Source organism: Catharus ustulatus, chromosome 9 (genome assembly GCF_009819885.2).
Source record: "Catharus ustulatus isolate bCatUst1 chromosome 9, bCatUst1.pri.v2, whole genome shotgun sequence".
NCBI lineage: Eukaryota > Metazoa > Chordata > Aves > Passeriformes > Turdidae > Catharus > Catharus ustulatus.
Genome location: NC_046229.1, coordinates 16,686,694 through 16,712,628, shown reverse-complemented (window position 1 = coordinate 16,712,628; position 25,935 = coordinate 16,686,694). Strand labels below are relative to the sequence as shown.

Here is a 25,935-nt window from a genome sequence, read left to right as displayed (position 1 = left end):
TACTTTTTATGACCTAAAATGAACATATGACTTACATATGAAGTTTGCAGTAAAAAGTGTAAAATAAAAGCCTAGGATTTTAGCAAAGGATTTCTTACTGCATATTGAACACATTTTACTCTTTATGTTCAGTCTCAGCACCATCTCCCAAGTAAGCTGTTTCCTGTTTTGCACACATACTTGTACAGGACTATCCTCCATCTAGCTCTTGTTACTAGCACAGTTCAATATCAGTTAAATAGAAAATGGGAAGCATTGGTTTCAAACTAATCAATACACCAATGAGACCTGTAACATAACAGCAATAAAGCAGAAAAAAACAACAGTTTTTCAATGCATCATGTATAGACATCATATAAAACTAAATCTCAAAGGATATCTTATAAACTCATGTACACATAACAATAGCAACAAGGTCTCACAACTGCATTAAATTAGAAGAATGATAGTTTTTTATACTGTTGAGTATTCAGAAAACCCACAATGAGACACAATTGTTAATGAACTCAATACTCTTCCTTTTTCAGAGTGGCTAAGGTTACACATGCATGCTATGTGTTTTCCAGCAGCAATCATGTGAATGGAATCTTGAATGTGGTATGTAACCTTGTTTATCCTAAATTGACCCATTTTTTAATACTAAAAGCGTCACCCTATTCTACAGGGCACATATAAATAGCAGTTTTCATATACACAATTTCAAAAAACGTCCTAGAAATACTTGTTGCCAATGTGAATTTGATTTTGGTATGCTTGTAACTTTTGAGGCATTTTTCTTCAAGACTAAAAGTTTTCCACTTCATTCCAGTTCAGGAGCATTTCAGTTAGCAGCCTGAGAAAAACCTTCCGGTACTACTAGAAACTGTAGCATGAAAAATATGTTAAGCAAAAGTAGAATATTCTGCTTTATTAATAACTAAGAACTACCGAAAAATACTCTAGATGTGACATTGAGCAAAATCTTCATGAAGAAGTGCCTTAAGGTAAGAAAGTACTGTAGTCAGAAGTTATTTATGGTTGAAGTTTAACCTGCTGCATTCCCCAGAGTATCTACAATGTATTCCTCTATAATGACCTGTCTAATCTAAAGCATGTCATCTTCAGGAGGCAAAAATACACAAATACTTCTGACTGAAAAATACCAGCAGGAAGATGACTCCTACTTGATGGAAGAGACTTGCATATTTTGAAATTTAAGTGTTAGGTGGTTGTGGCTATTTCCTAACTGCACTTGGAAGGGGCTGATTGTGAGTGGGTGGGGCATGTTTTTTGATGCTCTCTCAAGTATTGTATTAAAGATGTCAAGAGTCACAGGAGAAAAATAAAAATCAGCCTCTATAATAAGAAACTAAACTACAAAAATAAAGTACAGTCCCAATCTGTCAACACTGTTTTCCAAACTAAGCTACTATATTTAGCTCAGGCTACCATCCTCTCAACTCCAAACATCTCTGACCTCTTTGAGCATTACTGGTTTCTTTTTCACACCCTTCGTACTGTTTTACCCAGCTAGGACACAATGAACCAGCATTATTATGAACATTCTGGGGTACAGCCAATGCTTCTGCCTAGGCACAGGTCCTTCCCATTTTCTGAAGATGCCAGAACCACAGCCAGCTAACCCTGAGTGAGGAAGAGGCAGCTCTGTTCATTCCCAGTGTATGCCACTAAACTGCACACTGCCTTTGTATCTCAGCTTTGCAGGAATTCCCAGTAGTTGTACTTCCCTATGTACTAAGTACATTCATTGCAATAAAGAAACATACATATTTCAGGACAAATTATTTTAAAACAGTGGGAAAATTAATAGAAGCAATTAGAAACACCTGACACTTGCAATGTACATTGACAGCAAAGTGCAAGACCAAAATTAGTGAAAGAATTTGCAGAAAAAAACACATGCCTGATAGAAATGAAGAAGAAAATAATTCAGCTCCATAGTTCAGAAAATGTATGTGAATCAATTCAGAACGCAGATGCCTGTAGTTAAGTTTTAAAAATCCGTTTACTTTAAGTACTGTATAAACCTAAAATTGACAATGAATTAAAGTAGATGCAACAGATGGGAAGGGAGGCAAATGCTAAAGAAAGGAAATGCTACTTTTGAGCTCATAAAACAGTATAGTCTATTGTAGAAAGAAAAAAACTTGCAAAAATGGGAGGCCATTAGTAGAACTTGGATCTCCCAAGGTCATCTAGTTCAAGAATGACACTGGAGTTAAATAAATCAATTCCCATGTGCACAGAAACTGCTGCCCTGACAGTGTCACTGAGTTACTCCCGTCAAAAAGAAACCTTTCAAATTAGTGCTGGTTGCTAACCTGAAAAATATATGATGATACTGCATACCCCTCTACAGTAGGCCATCAGTTCTTTTCCTTCTGCACTTCAGAAATGTCTAATGATTTTTAAAAAAATCTATTAGAATTAGTTGAATTACAACTTGAGAATATATTCACTTGCTTTCTTGTATGAAATCATAATACATTTAAAGATCAGTTTCTAAAGCAATTAAATTTAAAATTGTAAATTGTTTTTGCATTATGCAGCATGTTACAAGTAAAGGCAGAATTCAAGAAAGGAGTTTGCTCCCAAAACAAAAATTAACTGCAGATAAATGCCGTGTACTTTGACATAGATTAATAGTTTATTTGAAAAATGCACATAGAAAAAGAAAAGGGAAAAGTCGGTTTGAGATATTCCTTTGTGAAGTGGCTTGCTTATATGCTGAGGAATCACATTTGAACCAGCTTGATAAAAATGAATAGTTAAAACTAAATTTCTCACCCAGCTGAAAAATACTTAGCTTGACTCATACTAACTTGCATGATTAAAGAAGTATAGTACAATTAAAAAATCCTCTGAAAGAAATGATGTTGTTCTAATGTTGAAGCACTGTCTGTTTTAATTTTCGAAATGTCATGTTCCCATCTCCTCAGGAGAGGAGAAACTAAAGAGGCAAATCATAGCAACTTGAAGAAAACTCCCTAAATAATAAGTTTCAATTACAAAATTTAAATAATCTTTCTGAGGACCCCTAGTTATGGATATTATAATTTGCAAATCATAACTTTTGACATCCAGGCACTCTCAGCCTAAAACAACAGCTTCATATGAGCTTATAAATAAGCAACAAACAAACTCAAATATTGAAGAAAACATGCTTCCATTAAAGGCGATTGCTGAGTCCCAAATGGGCAGCAGTTCAAGAATGCTACATGAGTAGTCAGGCATGTACGATTTACAGTACTTTTACTTTTCTACTGCTGTCACTAAGTTTAGAATATGTCTACAAAAAGGCCTTGCTGGCTTTAAAATGAGATCTGCACACTTGTTTTTTTATTTTTCAGTACAAGTCTTTGAAACTTTGTCTGCAGTAAGATTTTGCAAGAATCTGGTTTACTGTATTGGGTCTCCCCATCCGATTATGCCCATGTAATTCCCTACGTGCTCTGCATGGGTTGCAGGCAGCACACACCCCTACAACTTCAGCAGTTAACAACACTTGTCAGAAAAGCTGACACTTTGTCATAATTTATCTTACAATTTTAGCTTCCACAATTTGAATATTAGGAAAGAAAGAATCTTGTCATACCATATGCAGATCCATCTATGAAGGAAATAGCCTCTTAAAACACATTCCACTTAATTGTTTTGCAGTGTCTTCCTATATAAATAAACATAAGAAGTTGAAAAGCAGTGGATGGTTTTACATATTGTGCTTGTAAAAAGCAACAGGCCACACAGTCAATTTGTATTCCTTCTAAATTCTCAGCAATAGCTTTGGATGCTTTCAGGGTTATGTTACTCAAAAATCCAAGTGATAACATGTATCACAGTGATGAAAAAGAAACTTCGATCTCCTATCTAGTGATGTAAATAGGGCAAGTCCTAAAACCTGTCATAAAAGGAAGAGGTTATGTTCCTCTTCCTGCCAAAGAGAAATAAGAAAGGCAGAAAAACAGAACCAAGCAAGTTTTTTTCTAAGGACTGGCATAAAGTTTCTAGCCTACCTTACAGAAATAAGCCTTGCTGTTACCAGAGAGCTTTGGAACACCTGGAATCACCAAAAAGAATCTCTTTTTGATTTTAAACATAATCTTTCACCTAAAAAGCACAAATATAAAATAATACATCCAGGGTTTGTAAGTACAAAGAGAATGAGGAATAATTGATAATTTTTAAATTAATTCAACACAAGAACGTTGAAAACATTTAATCCCTTTGGTACCTCAAACTTCTTACTTCTGCATCAGATTTTTAGGCCTTTTCTCCCCCAGATTAGGCTAGGCCTCTGAAACACAGCATCAATCTGGTACACAGCAGTTCAAAGTCCTCTAAGTGGTGCTTTAATTGATGCTCATGTCTCCATTCAGAGATATTTTCTTATTGCAAACATTGAACGCATCACTGTATGGGTTTTTTTCCCCCCTACTGAATAATCAAATGTCTCACAGTTATCAAGCTACTCATGAACTGACAAATGTCTTCATACCAAACTGTATCTGAACCTCAGTCTCTTCATTATCTTTATGGGCAGTACATTCACAATATTACTCGCACAGTACTTTGCCTTCACTCCCAAATTCAATCCGATCCATTTCAAATGTACACTCATATTTTCTTCTATTTCAGTTAGAGAAATAACAAAAAAGACACAAGATTTTTCAAAACTCTTTCTTGTATTGAGTGCATAAAAGGTTCAACAGCAAAGGCTTACCACTTCTGAAAGTCAGCTAATAAACGTGGGGTTATACCCCTACACTGAACCTCGGGTTCTGCTACAAAACCTTACCACTGTTATCAGCCTTCAAAATCAAACTAAATGTAACCAGATCTTCCATCCATGCATGATGTCCAAACCAATTCTATTTTTAATGCTTTTTCAGAGAAACAGGTTTTCACTGTCACATGCATATTTTGAGACTTTCTGCTTGAGGAATGTTAAAGCTAGAAAAGAATTGCCACAGACAGTGCTTGGACTGTTCATCATCTGCATATTCACCTTAAGCAGAATTGGACTCTTCACAGTCCTTAGCTGTGAATCTGTAATCTGATAAACATTTTACTGCATGAACCACCACTGCAGGCAAAAAAAGCATCCTAAAGAACCAGCAGTTCTGACCTCCCCTAACAGTTTGTTCCTGCCCCAGACCATTCCCTGATATATGCCAGTACAAACCTTTATATGGCCACACAGTGAACTGCAATAATCAACCTGATCTAGCTGAAAACTAATCTAGGGATGAAAAAACCCACCAATACAAAACAACAAAATCTGTTCACCATATAGCTGCCTGTGCAAATGTAAAGCAATACAATATGGCACACACTCACTTCCAGCAGTGGTACCAGCTGACAAAGTCTTACACTTTCTTTGAGCAACAGACTCAAGTCTGTATGGGCAAAGCTTCCAAATCCAGCATGTGACATCATCAACGAACTAACTAGAACTTTTCCATCCTAAATTTATCTCCCAGACCTGCCTTTACTGCAGCAAAGAAAACCAAATTGAATATACTTTTAACAGTTTTTCAAAAATATATGCATTAAAGTTCCTAAGTTCACAGGTCAACTATAGGACCAGTGATATACTAAACCATATCACTATTACCTGTTAATTAGACAGCTTGTGTTTGGGACTTTGAAATAAAAAAAAAAAGGACATTTTTTCTGATGTTTTATACATCAACTCTCAATTTCTCCTCAAAAGTTACATGAAGTTTATATACAAAAAAAGATATACATACTGATCAAAAGAATAATTTCAGAACACCTGCATACTGCAATTATTTACATGTACTAGTTCAGGTAAATTACAATGAAACTTACTATTACTTCTTATTAATTTTAATAACCTATTTATTTCAATAGTCTAACAAATATGAGTACAAACGCTATTGCATATGCATTTATGAAGTTCATGTACATGCATTTACTTTTAAAATTTCATTAGAGAAAATGTATGTGGTAGTAATGCTCAAGTACGTTGAGTATTAAGAGGTAAAAAGCCCCCAAACAACCACAAGGTGTATCAGCCCCCACATTCCAAGTATTGAGCAATATTCTCTGGGTTTAGGGCTCAGAAAACTACTGCTGTTGTATTTACTCACGGGAGAAGTTCTCCTTTCTGACCTGATCTGCTTGGGAGTGTTTCACCATGATAACAAAGAGAGCTCCACAATATTCCTGAGATTTATCTTAGAACTTTAATACAATCTATTAGTACCTTGGTATTGCATATTAATTACACCTTCTCCTGTTAGAGATCTGTTGCCTATTGCGTATTTTGTTACATCCTAATAACAAGTGTGGAAAGTTATGGAAAACTGTCTCCCTGGTTCTTCTCAATAGAAACAGAACTGATTCTGCTACTTTCATTTTCAGGCTAACATGTTTCTTGTGTTTAATGGAAACTTAAAATCTATGAACCCTACTACCACGCTAACAAGGCAACAAATGTCAGAAAAACCTCAAGAGAAAAAACAATCAGACTCCCATACATAACACCACAGACAGGAACCAGGTATGAGAGGCTTCTGATTCAAGCTCTCTGATCTGCACTTACTTAGAGAAGAAGTCAGAACCTCTCTATCATTTAAAAACCAATGCATCTCCAGGGAAGAAAACAAGGTTTAAAGGAATTGGAGTTAGAAATAGTGAGCTAACTTAGTCACGTCCACATTATGGTTTTTACTAACCCTGATTTGCATATTGGGCCAGAGCTCACTGTCCCTTTTTGCCACATATCAACCTTTCTTCATGGCACAAAAAAAGAACAGGGAAATTCTGCATATATTAAACTTTCAGAGCCCAGCGCTTTCTAGTCATCATTTATTTGGTACCTATCTGATAGCTAGTTATGTATCTACAGTAAAATAGCAAAGGCTTTTAGTACAGATATACTTGGCCTAGGAAAATACACTTCTGCTAATATTCCCATTTTTTCCCAGGCTGCCAGTCAAAGCAACAAGCTCCTCTACTGAGAGCAGAGTCCTGCCATCTCCGTGCAAGCACTCCAGAAGTGCTCTGTGCACCGCAGCAGCAGTAAACAGGAAGCGCAGCCACAGTGGGCATAATGCTGATACAAAGTATAGGAAGCTGTATCTATACCTGACATCAAGAAAAAGTTAGGGCGTGGCCTGCTCTTAAAAAACAATCAGCTCAGCACTACCCAGCTGGTGGTCGCACAACTGAGCCACAGCAGCTGATCACAGGAACCCTCTCAGCTCACCCTCCTCATGAAGTTAAAAGCATTACTCGGACAGCTTCATTTCAGCCTCTTCTATTATCCAGAGCAGAACAGCAGCAGAATTCCCGGCAAAGCTGGCCCATTTAGCTGAACATAAGCCTGCAAGTGTGCACTACTATCCTGCTCATGAGTGTCTCCCCACCACCGTGTGAGTGAAACCTCAGCCATCTCACTCTCACCAGCTACCAGAATTTGCACCGGCAAATTTGCACAGATGCCACAAAACTTCCTTAGTGTGACACACAGACAGAGAATTCCTGAAAGTTGGGAAAATCAGCCTGCAAAATCATGAAAAAACCCAGAGAGCAGTACTTTGCTGCAAAGGATGTACTCCCAGACTGCCACGCGACTAGTTCAATTCACTGGTGAGGTGTCAAACAGTAAGTAACTGGTAGCTGTAAAACGGCAGTAACAAAAATGGTGTCAATTTGTGTCACTGTGACATAATTTACATATCACTGTGACATAACTGTATTGCTGCAGTTCAAATAAACAAACATATCAGATCTACTGCTACTTGTAAGCACAGGCCTAAAGAATTTAGTTAGCTATTAGTTTCTGTTTCAATGTAGTACTTCTCAATCCTATCTCAAAGTAACAGAAGCCATGGATTTGATTCTACATAAATCTAACTTCTTTAAAAAGAACCTCCCCCACTCACACCAAAGACTAGCAAAGACGCTTTTTTGCTTGTGCCAGGAACTGCAGACCAAGCATTAATAATTAAAGTTTTGAAGTATACCATACAAATGCTTTGCCCCTGCTACAGTGCAGTCTCATGAGAGATGCTTCAGCTCAGTCTGTTCCTGAACCCATTCACTTACTAGACCCATGTAGCAAAAAAACAAAATAAGCAAAAAGCCTACCATCAACCAATGTATACCAGTTGTACAAATGATCTCTAGCAAAAGCAAAAAAACTCTACTGCACATAACACATACAGAACACATATAAGACTTTGCTACACTGAATCTGTGTAGAGGTCTTAGAGTATAATTCAGCACCGAGGCACTGATGAAGAAATTCTTGATCCCAGCATGAAATCCTCAAACCACTGTTTCCCAATGTAAAGGACATATATATCTATTTTTTATCTATTTATTTTTATCTATATTTTACTGCAGATTTTAGGTCATATTGTAATGAATGACCTTCACAATGTATAAAACTGTTCCAGAAGAGCTATTATATATAGTGTAACTAAATATTTTTCTACTAATCACCACTAATAATTTATCTTGAGTTAAAGTAACAGACCTGGGTCCTAAAAAGACAGCTGCTCTGATAAAGAAAATTCAGTCAAACACATACAAGTCTACATTGTATACAAGTTACTGTGTTAACAGGAACACTAACAGAATTTCAAAAAAATTGAAAAAAAAAAATCCCCAAACCAAACAAAAAAAAACTCCACCCATGCACCTACCAAAAGGTATTTTAAGGACTGTTTATGTTCCACTGAGAACAGGATGCAGATTTTGCTAATACAAGATTTGAACAGTGGACTGTTTAAAGAGTAATATACATCCGAAAATGGAAAAAAAACCCCTGAAGTGGTTCTCTAAATCCACCAAATGTGAAAGCATTTGTGGGGACCTAAGAAGTCCCAAGCAGCTGTACACACATTTTCATTTCTAAACTGCAATTGACAAGTTCAGGATATTTTCACCTGAATGTGACATTCTTTTCTCCTGAAAAAACAAAAGTCATTCAAAATTATTTAAAGCTAATCTGTCCTCGCTGAATATTATTTGAAGGCAGTCTTACTGCTGAGTGTTTAGCCCAATTACAATGTCTCTTCAAAACACATTAATTAGGTTACTTGTACCTTTTTACAGTGTCCTTAGGCACTTGACCACAGCTAATAATAAATACCCAGTACTTTCTAACTTCAAAAAAGCAGACATTGTTACCTCTATTCTAAAGATGAGGAAACTGAGACATGAGTAAGCAAAGTCATCTGCCTAAAAGTCACCTAGCTGAGAACAGAGAAGCCAGGAATGAAATACAGGTTTTCAGAATCCCAGCTAGTAGTTCAACAAATACAAGTGCCCAATTTTATACACATTTATATACAAAACATAGTCACGTAACCTCAGACTCCAATGTCCAATTTGAATCATGTAGACCAACAAAATACTAACCATTGTTCAGTCACATTAATTTGACAAATATCCTTGCCCTAGATATGAAATGGAAAAATTAAAACTATACCGGATGTGCCATCATATAATCATAATTTACATATATTTCAGTTGTGGTACTGTTCATCACTATTTGAAAAAAAATTACTGTGGCCTTTAAACATGATTCTGTCAGGAAATTTATGCTTTACAATCCCTAAAGTACAGCACCTTAGGAAATTATGTGACCAGGGTATTAAAACAAAATATCCATTAAAATATCCAAATAGTATCCCTTTATCCTGACCAGTATAAAGACATTTTCCACAATGTTTTGTAATATTAAAAATATGTATAATGGTTGAGTTTGAAAAATTAATTTCAATTAGAGCCTTTAATATTTCCATTTGAAGTAATGGAGGATTTGTTACATGTTTATTCATTTCAGGGCATAGCCCAAGTATCTTGACCAAACAGTTTCAATTAGGCAAATAAACCCAAATAATACACTCCTTTTCCCCTGATATTAAACAAGTATTGCTTTGCAAAACACAACATTGAGTGAAGTGAAATTTTTTGTAAAATAAATTGTGTAACATTAACAATAAAAGCCTCAAGTTTAGATTTACAGTCCTGCCTAGAAAAGAAGCAGTAGTGAACACCTAGCAGGACACAAGTGTAATCACTGGGCATACACAATGGTTTCATTTAAATACTCTCAGTAATGATTTCTGTTAACCCAGCCATACCAATTTACTTCGCTGACATTTACCACTACTGCCAAGAAAGTATAATACTTTACAAAAAAAAAATCTTTTAAATAATGATTTGGGAAAAAAAACCAAACCAAACGTTTTTCCATAAAAAACTTTAAAATATTTTATTTTGTGGATACCTTATTTAACAAATTACAGTACTGTCTTAGAGTTTAATTTCTTTGAAGAAACAGAGTTGCCAGTTCCACCAGGAAGCAAGGGGTTAAAGACTGTGCAATTAAACTGAGAGCAAGCTCTGGAGGCTAGTTTACCTGGTGTACAAAGTTCTAAGGGATGCAAGCCCAGAGGACAGCAGAATTTCAGAAGGGAAGGCAACATCAGCAGTACTGATTCTTACCCAAGCTCATTCCTCCCCCTACTAAAGAACATATACTGGAGATAAAAGGAAGTAAAAAAGGGTAATCTGGCTTTATGTAATCTTTCAATCTTTAGTAATCAGGCAATTTTGCTGGTGAAGCTACCAGAACAAACTAAAAAGAGGATTTGCTTATTGCCAAGTTTACCTTGTACTTTGCATTTGCTAACTACTGAGAAATAAGCGTTGCATTTTTCACCTTGAACAAACTTAGTTTAAAACTTGCTAACTAGAAAGATATACTTTCCACATCCCACTATCAGTCAGTAAAATGTTTAAAGTAAAATAAAATATAGAAGAATGGATACAATATTTTGTAGAAAAAGTGGGACAGAAATATTAAGTGGATATTTGCTAGCAGAGATTTATAAGAAATTGCTCTATTTGATATGGCATCACTTACTTAAGTTACAAAACTTTCATTGTGAGAAGTGAGAGCTAAGGTCTATTTAAGGCCTGTTTAATTAAGCCTTTGAAATAAGTACACGTACCACATCTATGTTTTACCACTTTCTTATTAGCAACTAGTTATTTTGCTCTTTTGTTTTTCATATTTTCTCAGAATCCACTTCACATCCTGTTAGTCAGTAGTTGTGACAGTCTGCCAATCTTTCTGTCAGGAGTATTCAATTGATTCCTAACTATTGATCCACTTCTACCAGCTTCACCCCAACCTAGCAGTTTTCTTAGAGCACGCTGCAGTACACAGGACTGCCATAACCAGGTGCACAGAACACACACCAGAGCACAAAGCAAGGTGTGATATTGATCACTGACTGGTACTTTAGAGTCCGTGTCAGGAACGAGCTTGGCATGTACACTGGGTTTAGCTTATTTTCAGTAAATTTTCACATCTATGAACAAATCTAACCCACACATCACCCATGATCTACATCAACTCATGTACTTGACCCTTTAAACCTTTGCTGTAGCCATGAATTCTACAACTTCCTCATCTTTCTGTGCAGGATTGCAATATGCAAGCAAAAGTCCGTTTCACATATAAGCACTTTTTAAGTTAGAGTTCTTACGATTGAGGAAGTTCCCTCCTGAAGAAACACGAGTGAAATGGCGTATCTCACACTTCACTGTAGTTCCCTTTACTTTCAGACCATACCACTAAAGCAACTTTCATGTACAGGTATTTGAAGAGCAATTTGTTTTCAGGTATTCCCAAGCACAACTGTATTGATGCCTTTATATTTCACTGCTAATATACAGCAAGGCAAAAAAAACACCATCTTTACAGCGGTTCTTTCTGATATGAAAGTTCCTCTTAAAAATACCTAAAAGTTAGCACAAAGCCTAAACCCCATTGGCATTCCCATGTTAACTTAACCTTTCTGTCTTGTGCAAGAAACTGTATTTATTGATAGAGAAGTTACCATATACAATGGAAGAGACAGTGCAACCAAAGAATCTAATCCATCCTAATTGGACCCACCCTGGTTGGTAGGCTTTTTGGTGGTTGTTTTTGGTTATTTTTTAAAATCAGTATCACTGTCAGTGTCGTTTTTCAAGAAAAAAAGTAACAAAACAAAACCAAAACCAACCTTTCTGATTCCCCCAAACAAAAATCTCCGCTCATTTCTGTTTAAGGCAATCAGAACCCTGCTTTGAGTACTTCTACAGAAATGTTGCCTCCATTTAGCTTACTTGAAACACGACTATGGTTAGTTATTCACAGAGCTCTCCACTTCAAACAGGTTTACCAGCTTATATATCATCGTATCAAGTTTGTATTAACATACTGATTCTTCCTAGGCACTTATGAGCCACTGAGTTCAGCATTTTAGATGGATTCTTAGCCTTCAGCCATCTCATGTGCTACAATATTAAGTAGATTCCTACATCTGTCGTGCCTTCTCTTCCTTTGCTATTCAAGTGAGTACACCTCCAACATTCAGAATTACAAAGCTTAACAGCATTAAGGAAATATTTTTTTTTAGACATGCCTTTCTAATTTTTATTTGACCATTATTTTCAAAACTTTCCATTTATGGACTTCTTACTTTGGTTCATTGTCCAACTAATAAATTCAGAGACACATTCTTTGCCTGGGTAAATGCAACAACTTGCATGGATTTATTGATGTATATTAAAAAAACAAATACCAACAAGAAAAATAAAGCAAGCTTGCTTTGGAACAAGGAAGCTGAAGAGGTAGCAGGTTGTGCTGACTTCTAAAGATTAGACCACAAAAGCGAAGCTCCGGACTTGCATCTAACCTTGCAGCTGACAAGCAGAAAAGTAACAGTTGCACAGGCAACCAAACCCGCTCAAATTACAGGGATGGAAACCTCTAGTGTTGCGGGGTCTTTGGGGATTGTTTTTTTGTAGCGACAAGAATCCTTGCCGTGTGACAAATAACGTTGATCGCACCATTTTCTCCTCTTCCCAAGCTCGGCGCCCAAGGCCTACAAGAAGGAAGCTGCTCCGGCTCCTGCGCGGTGCCATGTCCAGAGGAAAGAGAGGCTCTTTGCCTGACCCTGACGCGGGCGTGGGGTGGCCACCGGGAGCCCTCCGGGCCCGGCCCGGCCGAGCGCCGTGCCCCGCGCGAGGGGAGGGCGAGAGCTGCGGCCCCTCTAGCGGCTCCGGGCGCGGGCAGCCCTGGGGCGGGCGGGGGGAGATCCCGGGGCCGCGGCCGGGGCCGGGGGCGCGGCCCGGGCAGGCCCCGCCGGAGGGACGCGGCCGCTCGGCGGGGGAAGGAGGGAGCCGAGCTCAGACAAAAGCGGGTCGCGGCCGGCGGCGGGGTGGGGCCGTGACCGGGCGGCGGCGCCTCCGCTCCCGGGGGAGAGCAGCGGGAAGAGGCCTGGGGTGGGCACGGGCTTCCGCCGGCCCCCCGGCCCCGGCTGGGCTGGGCAGGGCTGGGGTGGGCGTCCCGCGCCGAGCGGCGGGCAGGGGGCGGCGGGGCGCGGCGGCTCCTCCGTCCTCCCCGCCAGGAAGGGAGGGGAGTGGGGCTGGGGCGGCGCCCCTCGCCTCTTACCTGTAGCTCGGTGAAGAGGATCTCCCTCTCGGCCGCGTTGGACGCCATTTCGCCGGGGTTTGAAGTCCGCACCTGGGCGCTGCTGCTGCCGCTGCCGCCGCCGCCGGCGGGGAGGGGAGCGAGGGAGGCGGGTCCGGGGCCGGGACTAAGGGCGCATCGGGGGCGGGGGGAGCGCTCCGTGCTCAGGCAGGCGGGCGGGGGTGCGCGGGGGGGCCGCCGCTGACCCCTCTACTCTCATGGGGGTCGCGGTGGGCAGTGGGGCGCGGTGCGGCGCGTTCCCCGCGGTGCGGTGCGGAGCGGTGCGCTCCCCGCGGAGCGGAGCGGCGCGTTCGGAGCGGTGCGGAGTGGCGCGGAGCGTTCCCTGCCGTGCGGCGCCCGCGGTGCGCTCCCCGCCCGGGCGCGGCGCTCGGCCCTGGCAGCGCTGGGGCCGCCGCGGCTGCTGCGCCTGCGGCCGCCGCCGATGTCGCACCATTTGGCTGTCACCCTGTCGCAAAGGCGTCGCTGCTTTGCGGCTCCCGGAGCACGTGACTTTGCGGGAGTAAGAGCGGGCTCGCTCTGAGGCGGAGAGCGGCGCGCGCCCCCCGGCCCCACCTTCCCCGCGCGGGCAGAGCGGCGCGAGGCGCCGAGCGCGGGAAGGCGGGCGCGAGACCCCTCAGCCCCTCACTGCCCTCAGCCCCTCACTGCCCTCAGCCCCTCACTCCTCTCGCTCCCCTCCGCCCCGCCACCTCCTTCCCTGCACACACTGCTCATGGCGCTTCCCCATCCTTTTGGGCTCCAGCGCTGCGAATGCTGTCGTTTCCTCCTGTGGTGGCCGGGTTTGGGGGGCGTGTGGCACATTCCTGGTGTTGGGGGCTGCAGGGACTCGGCTCTCTCGGGCCCGGGAGACAGGAGAAGCCCTCAGTTTGTTGAGTAGCGAAGGCAGGTAGCTCAGGAAGGAGAGTTCACGCTTGTCTCAAGCAGCTACCTGCCGCCCTGGGGACCTGGAGCAGTGGCCCAGGAGGTTGTGGTGAGTGGGGGCTGTAAATGCCGTTTTTAACAGTTTAAAGGGCTAAACATTTATACTTGGGATGCTTGGTGAGTTTTTTGGGGGTTGGCACTGCTCAGTTCATCTGCAGAGTAATAAACTTCTCGGAGCTTCAAAATCGGTTTGAGTGTCTGGGGGGAAATGGTTTCTCTTTCCTCGTGACAGACACTGAGTGACATCGGGCTTTTCAGCTTCCTGCTTGTGTCCAGGGCTGGTGCTTTTCTTCACCTGTCCATAAAGCTGTGCTTCTGTTGTCGATTCTATTCCCTCATGCATTCTCATTTCACCCTAATATTGGATGTTACCTTCAGCTAATTGGACTAATGCAAAATGCTTTGTGAAGCAATTATAGCTGCTTGTTTTGTTTTGTTTTTTTTTTACTCTATGCAGTTCATGTCAAATTCATAAGCTGAGGCATTCTCCATAGACTCAGCTTAATGCAAGCATCATCAGCATTTGTTCTGTATATGCTACTGCATCCCTGTTTGGCTCCAGACCAATAGTAGTCTGTTTGCTCTAAACATGCAAGTTAAACTTTGGAGGGTTGGGTTGTTTTTTGTTTTTATAGGGAAATAGGAATGGCAGAAGTCAACATTAAACTATCACTACTGTTGCTAGCAAATTTGAAGCGTTTTAAGTGTGCTTATATTTCCAAAGTTGAGCATCAAACAAACCTGACAGTCTGAGGTACTATCATGCAGTAGAAGTTTATGAACATATACACACAGTTAGTTTCACATAAAATAAATATTAGGTTAATTCTACAATATCAATGCACATTTTTACTGAAATTACAGTTTCACTGACGTATATGTAAGTAACTGTTTGATAGAGTTCATAATCTTTCACATACGCAAATTTACATCTAGACTTAGTCCACCTGAAGACAGTGGCTTAATTTCTGCTCTATGTGGCTGGGCAATTGCAGGCTCAGAGGAAAACTTTACTTACTTGTCTAAAAGTCACTATTTTAGAAAGGCTCTTATCCAGTGAGATCTGTGTTAGCACAGCTTCAGTGTCAGTGGTATGAATCAGTGTTATTTTAGTGGTCCCGTGTCAGCAGCCATGAAATTGCCTATGGTGCACGGTGCAGTTTTGGGCATGGGATGGGGAAAGAAAGACTTTTATACAGTAAGTTCTCATTTTGACCATGATGGAACGATTTCAAATGTTTAAACTTCATTTGAACCGCTTTTGAGAACAGATGTTGAAGGATATAAAGAAGTAATCACAAATTACTGGATTACTGTGACTTAGTGACTTCATTTACTTGTCAGCATGTATGTGGTCCATTACTGCAGCTCATCTCCTTGCCTGGTCCCATTGCAAAGGAGAAGAATCAATGTGCTTGCATGTCTAGTTTACAAGATGTGGTCAGAGGGAAACCCAGATTGTGCCCCAGAGAAAATTCATAGATATTTGAATGGATGTCAACGAAGTTAGTGAAGCTTTGAGATTCTCTCTAAAACAGGCAGCTGGCTTTGGTTCAGGCGTAACCTAGCCTGCCTCTTGAGCCTAGAGCACATTATTACCCCTGTCAAGACAAGGCCTGTAATCTTTTTTTTGTATTCCAAATGTTATTTACACAGCTTGGAAGGACACAGTCCTAGATTTTTAGATGAAAGTGTAGTGGCACAGTGGCACACCAGGGAGAAGCTGGTTTGGTAAAACAATATTAGTTCAGCTAAAGCTCTGATACTTCCTAATTCTTCCTTTAGAGTCTGGAAAGCACGAGGCAGTCCTGGACAACTGTAGCTCTGCATTTAAGTACTGTGACAATGAACCACTGAGGAAGAGGGAACATTCCAAATGAATCCCAAAATAGAAGGCAGTTAAGTACGTAAGTCGGAGAATTTAGTGTTCCATGGAGTCCTGAGTTCAGCCTGTGCCTTAAAATATCTGAATGCAATTTCTTCAGCCATTATTCTGATCGCTCATTCCTGCAGTCAATTAGCAAGCTAGAAAAGCAAACTGAATGTAATGGATGTCAGTAGTGCTGTCTAAGGTCTTTAGTTGTTTCTTTTCTTCAGGTTGTGCTATTAATGTCTTTGTCACAAAGACCTGGAAAAGTGAATAGCTGAGGGGTTCAGAGTTCCTGGTACAAAACAAACCTTATGAACCCTTAAGCACTGTACAGAACTCTCTAGGTAAATGTTCAGGATACTGCAAGCAAAATCAAAGGTATTTTTTAGAATACTTCTAACTAGTCCAATGTATCACCTAAGAAAGAGCTTACTTTCACTTAGGAATGCATATAGAAATGAGGATTGACATGTGAAGAGCACTAGATAGGTATTAATTATATTAATATACTCACTATTGGCAAAACTCTACCAGGAAAAAAAAGTAATTTCTTATTTAGGCTTCTGGTTAATCTTGCTTAAGTTAGTGATGTATGTCTAGAGGGACTACCAAGTAGAGATGTGCCTAGATAGGCACAAAATTAAACTCTTGGAAAGGAGAAATTGGTTGTGATTCTACATATGCTCTTAATAGATGAGTGGGTAGAGTAATACTAGGCCAGCTCACCACCTTTTAAAGCACAGAACAAGATCTAAAAATTAATGACCTTGTTAATGGGGTGGGTTTATTTGATTTTGCAAGTAGTATTGATACCTGTAAAAGGAAATCCTTGTCTTATAAAGCAGGAATGCTAAAATTCACATTTGAAGTCTACTTTGGGATAAAATTTAAGTTCTTTCACTTAGGAATAAAGACAACTAACTATATGAAATAAATGTAGCCTCAACACTAGGATAAAAAAAACCCCACCCCAAACCACTACCACCACCACAACAGATTTTCAATAATGTAACCATTAATAGTCTCTGACTTCTAGACAAAGCAGTGTTACTTTTGCATAGTTGACCCTCTAAGTTGGATCCTTTAAAAACGTTATGAAATTCTGCAACTATGAGGCACAGAAAAATGATACAAAGAGTGTATACATCTTTGCCTTCTTTATTTGTTTACTTCAGCCAATGGTGTTGAAAAAATGTTATATTAATAAAGAATAGTACTTTCCATCTTCCTGTTTTGCTTTGCAAATAATTGTGGGAATAGGAGGAATCTTCATTTTATAAAGCTTCCAATACTGTATCTTCCAATAAATTTAGGAATGAATATGTCTAGGTCAGGTTAAAACTTGAGACAAAAAATAAATTTATATAATAGTCTTTCTTAGACCAACAACTTGCGGGTGTTTATTAAAGAAAATGACATAAAGGAGAAAATAAAAAATTGAAAAAACCAAAAGTGTGGATAATTTTCTTTTGTTTTGAAAACTCACTTCTTTCATAGCACTTCTAAGGAGTTACTTACCCACCTTTCACTCAGATTTCTCAAAGGGAATTCCAAGTAAGAAAAAGCTCCTGAGAGCTCTCTGAGCTCTTACTGAGGTACCAATGGCAGTGAAAGGGACAAATTTATGGCACGTCATAAACAGAAAACTAAAATGACTACATAAATTTATTAAGCTCTTGTGGTGTTTGCAAATTTCATGTATACTTAAACTATTCCTTTATTACTCCTTTAATTACACAACTAATCTTACAACTTCTATGTGGATTACTGTGATGTAATCATAACCCTCCTAGCAATTGCTGCACACTTTCTACTTAAAATTTGTCTTTTATGTTTACATACTATTACCCAGGGCTAAGTGTAGGCAGATGTTGTGAGGTGTGGAGTGTAACAAACTTTATCTTGCTATCTATTTTATTAATTCTGGACCCTGGGAAGACTTGCAGTCAGAAAAGAGTGCTCCAGGGGAAGGAGGTTCATTCCTGTTCATTATGGTCTCCTGTTTTTCTTTTCCTTCCTTCTCTTAGGAAGAAAAGTCTGCATTATGCCAGTTAATGTCAGTGGTACCTTGAGGAGAGGAAAGCCCTACCTGTGCAGAACCAACTGTTAAGATCAGATCTCATTTCCCTAGAGGAGATCAACTTGGATTATTTGAAGTAATAACAAAATGCATTATGCCTTTACATTAAGGCTATGAGCCCACAAGTGGATCAACATTATCAATCTCTACACCTATGCTAAGTCCCAGTGATTCTAATTAATCTTGATTGTAGGATCCAGCTTATTATACTTGGTGTTGTTTCTGCAAATGAACTGCCCAGATGGACTCTTGTGCTTCCTTTGAATCCACTGAGGTGAATAGGGCCTGGTACAGCACTGGTTACATCAAGACCTCATTTTCCAACAATGTAGATAAGAGATCAGTCCAAGCAAGGTAGCTATATCTTTGGATAATTCCTGGTCTCGTTGCTTTATTTCTGTAAATTCAAGCACGTTACTTCAAATGGTGACTAGAGGAAAATATCTTAGTTTGTTACAAAAACAAGGCAAGATGACAAATATGCCATCCTGTTATGAAGACGACAGATTTCCTGAACGAATGTAGGTGCCTGGCTGTGACCTAAAGTTGCTATAAATAAACATCAGAAAATTCATGCTCGAGAGATAATTGAAGGACTTTCTTGTGCAGCAGTAAGGTGTGGAACTTCCTATGATTCTAGGAAAATCAAGTTCCTTCAAAAGGTTTTTCAAATATAAAACAAAGGGTTTTACAACTTCAGCTGAAATCCCAGTCTGCATTTGGAGGAAAGGGAAATGTATTGCAAAGGATGAGTCAGACATGGCTTACCCAGAGAAAGAGTCTTTGCAAAAGAGATCTGTGCTTGAAAGGCTGCTGCAGGGATGTCTCTTGCATGCTTGTAATGTGAGGTTTGACCTGCCTATGGGCAGTCTGTTGCTTCCAGAAATATTAGTCTGCAGATTTGCTAGCAGCTCACAGCAGGGTGTTCAGAAGTCAGAAGATTGTGTCCATTCTCTGCATCATGCTATTGACAGACTTGTCTCACCTTGTGCCGTAGAAGTACTGTGTGTGAATTTCTGGTTGTCCTCAACCAATTTTAACTTTGAAATCTGCAGCAAAAACTGACAAAACGAGGAAGTAGTCCTTTGTATGATGTGTCTGGTGACAGAGCATCTATCCATCAGTGTTTTCTTAGCTCTAATATGTTTGTGGACACATAAATAACTATGTCAAATGGTCCTGAAATAGACTTCATCAGACACTCAGTCTTAGATGGTAATGATTTCTGGTCATGATTAACTCGATGGCTGTTTTTTTTCTCCATGTCTTTATCTCTTCTCAGAGACAGTAGCCTGCATATGTAACTCTGTCAGGGGTTCAAGTCCTAAGTAGTTATTAACTTGTACTTAGTAGGCAATGTCTCTGAATTAAAAGGGTAGATCTATCTTCATCTAATGAACACTTAGAACAAGAGTTACCTGGCAGGTTTGTAGCTAGCTCTAATTGCATTCTTCTTGCTCTGCTGGGACTGACATCCTCAGGAGAGAAGAGAGCTTAAAAACTTTCTGCGAAAATGACAGTTGCATCAAACAATGTAAAGAGAAAAACATTCAAAAAAGTTCTAATATCAAATACGTCAGTACTTCCCTCTCACTATTCCTTGTCTTAACTCCCTCATTTTCTGGTTTTTTATTTTTAGGCTGTGGCAAATCTGCTGTCATGTAATTTAGTGCAACTTTACATTGCTTTTATTTATGTTCTGCTGCTTATGAACCCTGTGGTTCAGAGATGGTTTGTCACAGTGTATCGCCCTTATTTGTTATTTAAGCAAAAGGGGAAGTAAGACTAGCATCTCTCTCTCTCTCTCTCTCTCTCCCTTCCTTCTTTTTTTCTTACTTTTTTCCTTCTTTTTCTTTCTTCTTTCTCCCCCATCCCCAGAGAGGGATTGTCATAACACAAGCGAGCAGGGAAGTTAATCACACCTATCACATTTGGGATATATCTTTTTAACTACCTGTAATTTCCGTGCATTTCAGGTTCTTTAAAGGTGGTTTCTCTTGTGTGAATGAATCTGCTGGTGTTTTCATGTGTTCTGAAAAATACCACAATGTAGAAAGGCTTAGGTGAGATTTCTGTACTGAAGCCTAGTTGCAAAGTTACTTGTGGAGTGACTCTTCTGACTAGAAAGTGATTAGGCATCTGAGAGATTAATTAAATTCTTGTGCTTCTCTTAATTTGCTTAGATACATAGATGCCAGTGATTTTTTAAAGTGTAAAGTGTTTTCTTGTAAGGACCTAGTGTCATGGATTTTATGTTCTAGGGCAAACACTGGAGGTCTCAAGGACTAAGCTGAATCAGTTTGGGTTATGTTGCTTGAAATGAATTCCCTGAAATGCCAGACTGTTAGTCTGGCCTCAGCTTTGAATTGTTTATTATCATCATGTAATGAAATCTAAAACACTTTCAAATTGATTTGTCTAGCAGGTGGTTTGCAGTTAGTGAACTTGTTTGTTCTTTATAAGAAAAATGAGGCTAGAAGCCACTGAAAAGTGTGGGGAAAAAACATTTTGGAGCCTGTTTTCTGTAGCTACCCTGTCAAGAGAAAGCAGTCAGCCAGAGGCAATCACTGAGGTGGAGTTAATGGAGGAGAGATCTGAAGTATACTGGTTTGATATTTGAAATGTCATAATGTTCTTTATGTTCATTTACATCTTTGCTTGCTGCAGTGTTAACATGTTAGCTTTAATGAAGGCAGCTTTTACACAAGTGTCAGAAATGTCTCCAGCTAATGCAGCACACCCTCATTCTTGGCTTGTTCTTTGCTTTCTTCTCTTGCCCCTCTTCCCCCCAGAAGTAGTGCAGTGATGGGGCAATGCATAAAAATAAAGTGTGAAAGTTTTCCCTCCTCCTTACATGCTTTCTCTTCATTCTGAGAATGAATCTAGTAAGCCATGGAGCTAAAATGTCCTTCATGATTATTTGATTGAGATAAGAGAATTTAGATTAATTGAACCTGTGCTAAATGCAGTCATCATAATGATGGACATGATGGGGATATATCAATGATACATCTTGAGAATCTTTAGAACCATGGCTAAATTCTGTAAGAGAGAAATGCACAATTACCTTAGTAGTGTAAACAGCCTAATGTTTCAAGTTTTGTTTATCATAAATCATGACAGGTAATAGTAACAGTTGTTAAAAAAACGCACCACGTCTGGACATTAAAAGATTGGATTTTCACCATGGACCTAAACACAGCAGTAAATCCAGTTGCTATTTGTATGTGCTATGCAGGTAGAGGTTGATTTAACATTAGAAAAGTACAATAATAGGAAGGATATTAAAATGTATACTGTATTATGATGTTTGCAGACTTTAGATGCAGCAGACAGTATAACTTGTTTTCATGATGCTTAGATTATCATACTTATCAATCAGAAATATGAATATTTCATAAGTATGGTGTAACAGAAGTCCTTTAAAAGAAAACAGTGACACAGAAGCCAGTTTGGGATTGCTGTTTGCAGGCTGTCCTTAAGTGTGTTTATTGCTTCCCCTTTTCCCAGAAAATCCAGTATTTAAGAAGGATTGTAAGACCCATGTAATCATTGAGGATTTACTTTCTTGGTGCCTCAGATCTGCATTCAGCAACAACATCATTGTTTTGCTTTCAAACATACATATCACCTTCACAAGGAACAGATATATGTTATCAGGTGATATTTTGGATAGTAACAACTGTAAATCGTTGCTTGAAATTAACATTAGTAATTTAAGTAGACAAAGGTTCAACTTTTGGTCTTACATTGACAGAAGGCACTGTAGTTCTACAGCCATCTTAGATACAGCTGATGTAAATTTGGACTCAAGCTAATGAGGTCAAGTCTCTTTTCCTTTTGTGTCAGTACAAAATATTCTTAATTCTCAGTTCGATCCTAAAATATAGAAGTATTCTAAATATGTAGTAGTTAGGCTAAGGTTCAGGGTAGGATAGAATAATTTCTGCTGGCAAAAGGTTCTGGTGTCTGGTGAATAGAAGGCATAGTATTCTGATAAACTGCTTAATATTTCTTAATGCTTAATGTTTCTGAAGATTAGGGAGTGTAGATTGGTGGATTAATTAAATTAACAGTTTAACAGCAGTGGTTTAGAATTGCAGTATACCTTACATTGTTTCCAATCTTTGCTTCAATACAGGCAAAATATACAAACATCAGTGTTTACTCATCTGCAGTTTTCCTTTTGCTTGCGTAGTATGCAAGGACACGGTATTTCTAAGTATCCTTAGCATAAAAAGGAAAAAATAAATCGGTAATGGGAAAGGTGAAAGAATCTTTATAAATGGAATTTTAGTATTAAATTGCTCCATCTAGTGGCTATCTTCTAAAACTGACATTTTTCTTTAGTGATTCTTACCCTTTAGTAATGATTATGCCTCTTAAGTATTTAAGATTGAATTCTTCTGTTACATAGGAAGCTCTCTACCAAGGAAGCTGCACATGTGACAAGGTACAAACTTTGATTTTCCTTCCAGTTTCTTCTGAGGATTTTTACAATTTACTTCAATGGAAGCAAGCCTTATGTGACCAAGTGTCTCAACTGGTTTTGAGATCTTGATTTTAGTGCCTTACTATCTTTGGTTTGGGTTCTTCTTGGGCCTGGGAGGGAAAACAGAGAAGCTGGATTGCATAAATAGTACAATAAAAATGAAGTCAAAGAGTTAAAATACACAGTGAATCATGTACTGAGTCCAGCATAGTGAGATGCATCTCGTGTCCTAACATGGGAGTAATAGCAATTGCAGATCGTTTCATTCAAATGCCTTAACTGGCACTGGTGCTGTACTTTTCATAATAATAATGAATAACTGAATGATTTGTTAATATTTGTCTAAATACTTTGTAAGCAGTTGGAATTCTTATATCAATCAAGGTGAAAACACCTGTGTTGTATGAAAATAGGGAGAAAATTCAAAAGAAAAGTGTTCAAGAAGAGATTTAATCCAGACATCTCTGATTCTTTTTTCCTTTGAACACCTTGAAAAGACAAAAAAACCAAAACGAAAAGGAGGGGCACATGAAGAGACCTGCATATTTCTTGCTGCCTACTGCTGTGATCCCTTGTGCAGCTGGCTTTAAAAGGAACTGAGATGCTTAAGAATGCAAAATCATAGAACAGTAGATCACTTTCGGGGTGATTGTTTGGTAACCAGCAAGTGAAGTCCTGCAGAACACAAAAAACATTTTAAAATGAAAAGCAAGAAAAAGGGCTAACTGAAATAGTCTAGATCCAGATTTTAAGTACTAGATTTTTAAAAAAGAAAGTTATCTGTTCTTGAAAATTTAACAAATGCATTACACTTGCTTACTCCCCTGTCCTTTATTTTTGTCATTCATTTTTCAGTTTTGGTTAATCTGCTACCTTTAACTTCCTGGTAGATTAATTCTCTCCTTATTTCATGTCTAAATACTTCTTTAATATTAGAAAACTGTTCTATAAGACTAGAAGAGCTTCATTGTATTCCAAGACTGTTGTTTTTATTATTCACTTGAATAATGGAACATAGACCATGTAGTGCACTTTTCCAGACTTCCTCTTCCCAATTAGTTTGGTCGCTTAAAATTGCAGATTGCTATTCCTATCTTCCTTTCCCAGGCCACTAATATCACAATTGTGTAACTTCCCTACATACTAAGTAAAGTTTCCTTGCAGTGTGCATTTTAACCTCAGCTGTTGTACTTTTGGCTTAACTTGCAAAATTTGAAATGCGAGGTACCGCATCCAGATAATAGTGCATGATGAAATAATTAATGGCTGTGAAATGGAATCGTGTTTTATCTTAGAACAGTAGAAATTTCCTTTGAATTAATTAAAAATACATATATGATATATTTCTTTTTTCCTGAGGCAGATATATTGTCAGAGTATGCCTTACGATGATTTGTACTGGTTCAGTTCTGCTCCTCTCTGGGGTTGCTTTGTTGTGTCTTTGTAGTGATTTTGATATTGGAAAACATCTTTACCATTTTACTTCTCATCCCTTCGAAAATGCCTGCTTTTTGTAATGCAACAGAATTGTTCCAAGCCTGAGCCAAACAGCAGCAATCCCAGGAAACAGTCAGCATGTGCACTGAGGGAGACAATATTTAATGTATACTCCTCTATTTTTTTTTCAAGATGTGCTCATCAGAATTTGACTGTTACCCACATGCAGTGTAAATAAAATATTTGGCAATGACCACTTTTTCTTTAGGCTTCGTCTTTGCTTCTGTAATTGTTCCTTGGTTTCTAGCAGAGTATGTCTTTTCAAAAATGTTATGGGTGGATGCAAAAATGGTGAGCATGTTTATCTTTTTGCAGGTTACTGAGAGTACCGGTGCTGATCCATCTGATCTGAGCCTTTTCTCTGAACAGCTTCCATAGGACAGTTCAGACCTGCAGAGTTATTGGGGTGTTTTGGCATTATCCTGGACCTGAAGAGCTTGCTTTTCTCCCAAATTTCTCATGCACCTTCTTCGTTAGACCAATGCCATGAAGTTTTGATTCTGTTCTGTGGCATTTTGCATTTTACATTGTTTACAGTATCAGGTTGCTTATTTCATAAACTTAGTGCTGGATTGTGTGACTTAATTGGGCAAATAACTATTATTCTCTTTCATCAAAAAATGATTCTAGATCTCCAAGCATGGCTAACCTTTCATTTTGGATTGTAATAAAGTCTAATCTTACTGATTATTCAACCCTTTTTGATCATATAGATGTTATCTCCCCAAAAGAAATAAATGCCACACTTCTTTTTCTTTTTTTTTGTCTGTTTCTTTCCAGTACATTCTTACCATTGATGATTTTTCTAGTTCTGTCAAATTTAATTCCTTCTTAAAATTTCTTTCATGATTCCTATTGAGTATCATATTGTAACTTCTGGGGTGTTTCCATGGTTGGCCTTCTCTTAGCTAATTGAAAAGAACTGATTTTCACATCCACGTCTAATCAAAAACTGTCCATTTTAGTGGTGTGTACTGTGCAAAAGAAAACCAGTATGTGGCTTCTTGTCTTTACATATTTCCATGCTGACTGATAAAAAAGCATTCTACTCAGTTGTTCTACTCAGGCTCGTTTTGGTTTGAGCTTTTAACCTCTGATACGGTCTTCAGGAATAATCTCAGTCCTAATATTGTAGCTAATCTGAAATTATTTCAATTATGTCTCTTCCATGACTGCAGAACAGATAATGGACCATTCTGGTGCTGCTTTCTAGATTCACTGCTACCAAAGCAGAAGACCACATTGAGAAGCATTTTTTCAGTCCATCAAGCTCCTCATGTCTGCATTCATGTTTCTGTGAAATTGCGAATCAAAGCTTTAGAAGCAGAACATCTGAAGCAGAATTAGGCATTCTTATTCTGGACAGGTGGAAACACATGGTATTTCATTAGCATACCCAAGAATTCTTATGTAGAAGTCCTGAATGTCTGTTCTGACAACCAGTAAAAAGAACCACTTAAGTACAGAGCAGAGAAGTGACACTGTGTACTTGGCTTTCGCCAAGACTTCTGACACTTCCTGTGTTTATTGCTAATGTGAACTTCCCA

The 25,935-nt window shown here is 38.9% G+C and overlaps 1 protein-coding gene and 1 long non-coding RNA gene across 2 annotated transcripts in view; one reads left to right on the top strand and one right to left on the bottom strand.

Annotated features, from left to right (window-relative positions):
- The window catches only part of PKN2 (protein kinase N2), a 54,362-nt gene extending 40,617 nt beyond the window's left edge, over positions 1–13,745 (bottom strand). Inside the window, 2 exon segments of the mRNA XM_033067435.2 lie at positions 13,493–13,687; positions 13,689–13,745. Of these exon segments, the coding sequence (XP_032923326.2) occupies positions 13,493–13,687; positions 13,689–13,730 (237 nt within the window). The 5' untranslated portion in view covers positions 13,731–13,745.
- A 295-nt stretch (positions 13,746–14,040) lies between these two features.
- LOC117000418 overlaps positions 14,041–25,935 on the top strand; it is a 69,864-nt gene continuing 57,969 nt past the window's right edge. The window contains exon 1 of the long non-coding RNA XR_004418760.2: positions 14,041–14,498. This is a non-coding gene — a long non-coding RNA (uncharacterized LOC117000418). The remainder of the gene's footprint in view (positions 14,499–25,935) is intronic.